The following is a 5602-nucleotide window of genomic DNA, read 5'->3' as shown; positions in this document are numbered from 1 at the left end:
ACGGCAAGCCGCGGCACACGCCCCGAGGGACGTCAGCCTGTACCCTCACGCCTGAGGTTTTGTTCTTCTCAGCAAACAGAAGCAACTGGGGCAAAACCATCCGGTGGTGCCCAGCAGCACACGCCGCAACAAAAGATCTTGTTCATTTGGGGAAAGAAAAAAAAACCACCAACCTCGAGAACACGAAAAATCATCTTACTGATCCCACCGGCAATTGTTAGCCCGGTCATCATCTTCACAGCTTCTTTTGCCAATAATGGCTTTGCTTTTCTGCTGGCACCGGTGTGATTGTTATTTAGGTCAGCTGGGGGCCGTGCCAGCTTGTCTCCCCCCGCCACGCATCTCGGCTGCCCACTTTCCTCATCGGACGCCCGGCAGACGCGTCAGGGCGAGCAGAAGGTGCTGTCGGCTGCCTGGGGCTTTTCCTGGACAGCCACCCGAGGTTGCTGGCAGCCTAGCTCGAACGGGACCACCAGGCCGTGCTCGATTCCCATCAAACTTGGCCATTTCCACACAAAAGGCCACACGGTTCTCCGATCGATACCATTTACACCACGCTCGTTCATGGCGCTAGCTCACAAAACTAAACAGCGCTGAGCAGAAAGCCGAGAGGCGCTACCAGTGACAAACAACCCATTCCTTGCGCAAAATCCCATCTCAAGGTGGACTCGTTTTCTCAGAGGCATCAGCAAAAAGCCCACCTGATGCCCAGGGGCTCCTCACCTACCAGCAGCACGGCACCTGCTGAGCCCAAACCCTCTCAGGGCTCACATCCACCTGAACCCCCGGAGTTCCTCGCATCTGCAAACCCTGCCACTCAGGGTGCACACCTGGGTGTTGCCTTTACAGCTCAGACAAACACCCCGAGACCCTTGAGGTGGGAAGTTCACGAGCTCCCTGCATACAAAACCCCCCTGCACACACACACCTGCCCCGAGACGGGTGTGCAAAAGGGAGCAGGAGGGCTCAGAAGCAACGCCGGCAGCTAATTATAGAGCCGATGAGGGAAAGATATCGGCAGCGTGGTATGGCAGGAGGGAGTGACACTGGATGCGAGTCTGGAGGACAGCGAAGGTTGTCACGTCCCACGTCACACAGGCAACAGTCACAAACTGCTGGGGCAGCGCACGCAGTGCGAATAGTTCAAAAGTTCAGGAATTGTTTTCACAGATAAGAGCCTCAGTGATGGAAGTCCCCTGCTTCTTGCGGAAAGAATACGGCTGTAATAAAAATAATCATCGCACCAAAGCAATTAGGGATGCTCGTCTTACGCAGATGACTAAGTAGGTCTCCCCTGGTCACAAGTCATTCTGGATTGCTTCTCAGAAGCAAGCCAAGGCTGATAACGAAGCTCCGAGCTGGGGAGCACCTAATTGCTTAATTGAGCACCAGACATTCCCCTTCTTACACCCAAGGTATCCCTTTGGAGCAAAGCTTGCACGAGAGCATCCCAGCGCCGAGCTCAGGACAGGACCACGGCAGAGACCCCCACATGGGGGTGGTGGCGAAGCAGCTCCAGCTCCCCGGTGCTTTCAGCCGAGATATCAACCCACTTGCAAAGTTTCTGTCTGCTCTGCCCTTCCCTCCTCCGCCCCCAGCTTGGAGCCTCTCAAAAAAAATCAGTTGTGAAAAGGAAGCGAGGTTTTAAAAACAAGAGAGACATCCCGTGGGCTCCTCAATCGCTCCCTGCCAGCCCCCACCCACATACAAAGTTCCCAAAGCATAGAGAGAAGAGTTTTAAAGGCTGGATTAAGGCACCGGGGGTGGAAGGACCCCCCCGAGGGTGCCTTTTTGCTCGCTGTCAGCAGCCAGCACGCTCTGCGCAAGCGAGCCTCAACGCATTGCTGAAGCAAGCAGCGCAGCTCACGTTTGCCGGCCGGCTTGCCTTCACGGGGCCGAGAAGCGGAAAACCTGCTCTCATCACCGCGCTCAGGTACCAGTGACTCAGAAAATAAAATAAAGGGAGAAGCGAAATAGCAAAGGTGGGTGAGACACATCCCTCCCGGCATCGCTGAGGTGACAGTGCCTGTGTCATACGACCCGTGAACCCTTCCCTGGCCAGCTGAACCCTGGTTTGGACCTGGCTGATATCTTCAGGCAAGGGCAAGGGGCAGGATGAACCCTTCCCAAAGCACACAGCCTCTTCAGGCTTGAGCAATAAGCCTTGAGCAGTCGCAGAGGGCTTGCTGAGCTGGGAACCAAGGTATTGAGTCTCCCAAGTGCGTTTCAGGGCAACTCCAGCAGTTGGTGCTCTGGTGACCACCCTGAAACCATCCCACCACTCCCCCAGTTAAGGGCTTGCCTTGCTTGAACAGCCTCCAAAGCCTGCCAGCCATCACTCAGGCCAGCTTCAGGGCTAAGAAAGTGCAAAGGAATGACCCAATTACATTGAAACACCCGAGGAAAATAAACTTCACACTGCAATCGCCTGAAATGGCCTTGGCCCACCGGGATGGGCTGATGTCTTCTCCATGTTTTGCTGAGGGTGATCTGCCTCATCTTCTACAGCCTCTCCCTGTAAAACCAAGGTCCAAACGGAGCTTTTCCACACCTCTGGGCTGACCTCGCTGTCTTCTTCAGGACCCGACTCACGGGCTGCGCAGGCAGAGCCACGCCGTGGCACTCACAGACTGGTGACAGAGCGCAGAAACACGGCAGCTGGCGATACTGGCCCTGAGAAGTCTGCAGGGGCAAAGTGTGATGTAGTGCTGGAACAAATGGGGTCTCTTTGGCTCTCCCCATCAGTGCCTCGCCATGACCCAGCGAGCCTCGCTCACCCAGGAGCTCACAGGACCGCTGGGAACAAAGAGTGTCCCTCCATCAGCTGTGTTTTTAATTAAAGGCAGGCACAGGGCTTTGCACTGCTTCCCAGACAAGCGCCTCTGTCATTTGTGCAAAAGACTGCCGAGACATTCCCCAGCGAAATCCAAGCCCTCTGTGTTGCTAAGACATCAGCAGAACACGCACATGCCCTCTGCATTGCCTGCATTCAATTACAGCCCCATTCACTGCAAGCTTTCTTCCAGTTTCTGCAATAAGCAGTAGCCGGGACAAACGCAGAAGGGCAAGGGCAGGTCTTGGTGTCACTTCCAGGAAGGCAAAGCTCTTAAATACATGTGCAAATTCCAACCTGAGATCTCTGCGCCTGGGAAATTGCCCAAAGTACTAAACAACCCATTAGCTCTGACCCTGGCATAATTGAATCTGGGAATTTAGTAAGGGAGTCTGTCTCTCCTAACAGCGTTGAAGATAAAGCCTTCCAGACCGCAGATAAATTGCTGGCATTGAGGAAATCTTCTGCAGTAAGCCTCTCTGCTGCACTCAGAACGTCAAAGGACATATTCCCATGGTGTACGGTGCATCAGTCATATAATACTATTAGCTAGCACAGGTGGTATTTAAAGAGATTGCAGATAAGAGTTTAAAGAGACTGCTTGCTAAGTGCACAGATAATCCTGTTCTTCTACACAGGAAACCGCGGCTTCTTAAAAACAGGTTTAATTTTGTTTATGGTTTTGGTTTGTTTTTTTTTTAAACGAGAAAATTCAAGAATTCTGCTGTTACATACGATCGATCCTGAGCAAACAGCCCCCCTGTCACCCAGGCTGCTCTCAGGGCAGGCGAAAACCAACCCCAGAGAGCTGAACAAGAAAACCTGCGACACCCAACAGCTGCTGATGCTGACGGTTTTGGCCGTGCAGCCGCATCCTTCATCCCTGCTACGAATCCTGGAATAAACCTGCTGCTGGCTGAAGGTATCCAACTACATAAAAGCAATACGCTGGGGCTGGACCCAGTACTACAGAGCAAACATCCCGCACCGCCCCCTATATTTCCTCGCATTGCTACGTAGCAGTAGGGTGAGCTCCTTACCAGTGGCTCCGCACACCGTTGAGGATGAGGATAACGGTGCCCAGGCAGTAGCAAGCAGCATGTGGAGAGCCGAAGACTCGGCTGAGCGTTCGCGTTTTGTGCTCCCATCTGGCTACCTGAAGAGACAACAGAAAAGAAAGCGGGTGGTTGAGGGTGCCTGAGCACCCCTGCTGTATGTCCTTGCACACTACGACAGCCAGCAGAAACACCCCCCGCCACATTCTTAAAAAGAAAAACACCCTACACATCAGTTTTGGGGAATATATAGCTTGGACAACATGTGTCCACCAAGGCTAAGGCTGTCCTCAGGCCACCAGAGGCTCCTGCCACGGAGCCTAATATCACTGTCTTGGAAGGAAAACAGATCTCTGAGGAGGGGATGGATCACACGGACATCCAGGTCTCATTTGCTGGACTCTGGCAACAATCTCGTACATCCAGCCTCAAGGAACCATACCTGGCAGGACCAACTCCTCCCTGTGCACATCCAGCAAAGGTTGTGAGCTCCCCCCAGACAAGATCTGCCAGAGATCTGCTTCCACTCACACAGGCTGAGCCACTTGACCTTCACCAGCACCCAGCAGCTGCCACCACTAAGGGCTCATCTCCACCCCTCACTCATTCTCATGTCTCTGTCTCAGTTGCAACCCCTAAACCCATCCAGCCCGTCTGGGGAGAGCCCAGGACTCATGCCTTCGCAGGTGGCATCTCCACGGAGCCTTTCGCATCCTTTGCAGCACATATTTTTTCCTCTGGCTGCAATATTAAGCCATTTTTTTTCTGCAGCAGCTGACAGGCCCCTGCCCAAACCCCCTCGCAGCTGATGGAGGCGCCCCCTCTCTCACCCTGGAGCTGCTCCCAAAATCTACAAGGCTGCATCCAGCCAAGTCACCAAGCCCAAGACCCCTCATTCCCACGCTGACGAAAATCCTTACAGCTTCTCTATTCCCCACCTTTCCTGTACCCCGTTGCTGTATTTGTCGCCTCTTTTAGGCTCTGTTTTCAGGTGCCGAGCCCGGGGTGTGGATCACACCCTAAATTCACGCCAAGCAGAGCAGAGCTGGGCAGCGAAGCGGGAGGAGGTGGGAGGCAGCAGAACGCCTCGGCACCAATTTGCTTCTCAGGCACGGCTGGGGCTTTGTCTCTCGGCTTCAAATGCACTTCACTCCCTCGCATGAAGCCTGAGCGGTTTTTTGGGAGGGGGCACCCGCAACGCAGCTATTCATCTCCTCTGAATGTCTTTTGCTAATTTATTGGCTCTATTTGAGCAGAACAAAGGTGGCTTTGCGGGTCTCGGTTTCTTCTCAGGCTGATGCAGAAACACAAAGTGCTGCTGGTGGAGGGGGACTGTGGCTTCAGGAGGGGAGAACGATGAAAACCTCCGATAAGCAGGGCAGCGATTTCACATGCTGAGAGCTGATTCAATTAGTTATGCAATGATTGCTCTGAAATTACAAATCCACTCATGACAGAGAGAGCTGCTTCACTGCCTTTTCCTGGCTGGTATAAATAGTTTGTATTCTAAATTGAATTTAAAACACCATGCGTCACGCTGCTGCTAAAATGGGAGCCGCTGTTTGAGTGCTGAGAGAGTGGAAAAAAGAAATATAGGGTGAGTTTCTACCTTTGGAAAGTCAAAAGAAGTGACCATACAGGTGATTGAGTCACAGATGGAAAAAGGCAGCCACGTGCTGGTTATATGTACCCGCTTCCTAATTCCCTGGAAATT

The 5602-nt window shown here is 53.1% G+C and overlaps 1 protein-coding gene across 1 annotated transcript in view; it reads right to left on the bottom strand.

Annotated features, from left to right (window-relative positions):
* PEMT (phosphatidylethanolamine N-methyltransferase) overlaps positions 1 to 5602 on the bottom strand; it is a 35676-nt gene that overhangs the window by 13356 nt on the left and 16718 nt on the right. Inside the window, exon 2 of the mRNA XM_009870566.1 lies at positions 3874 to 3989. Within this exon, the coding sequence (XP_009868868.1) occupies positions 3874 to 3989 (116 nt within the window). The remainder of the gene's footprint in view (positions 1 to 3873; positions 3990 to 5602) is intronic.

Source organism: Apaloderma vittatum, unplaced genomic scaffold (genome assembly GCF_000703405.1).
Source record: "Apaloderma vittatum isolate BGI_N311 unplaced genomic scaffold, ASM70340v1 scaffold26815, whole genome shotgun sequence".
Classification (NCBI taxonomy): domain Eukaryota; kingdom Metazoa; phylum Chordata; class Aves; order Trogoniformes; family Trogonidae; genus Apaloderma; species Apaloderma vittatum.
The sequence above is the reverse complement of the archived record's forward strand: the minus strand, read 5'-3'. Positions and strand labels throughout refer to the sequence as shown.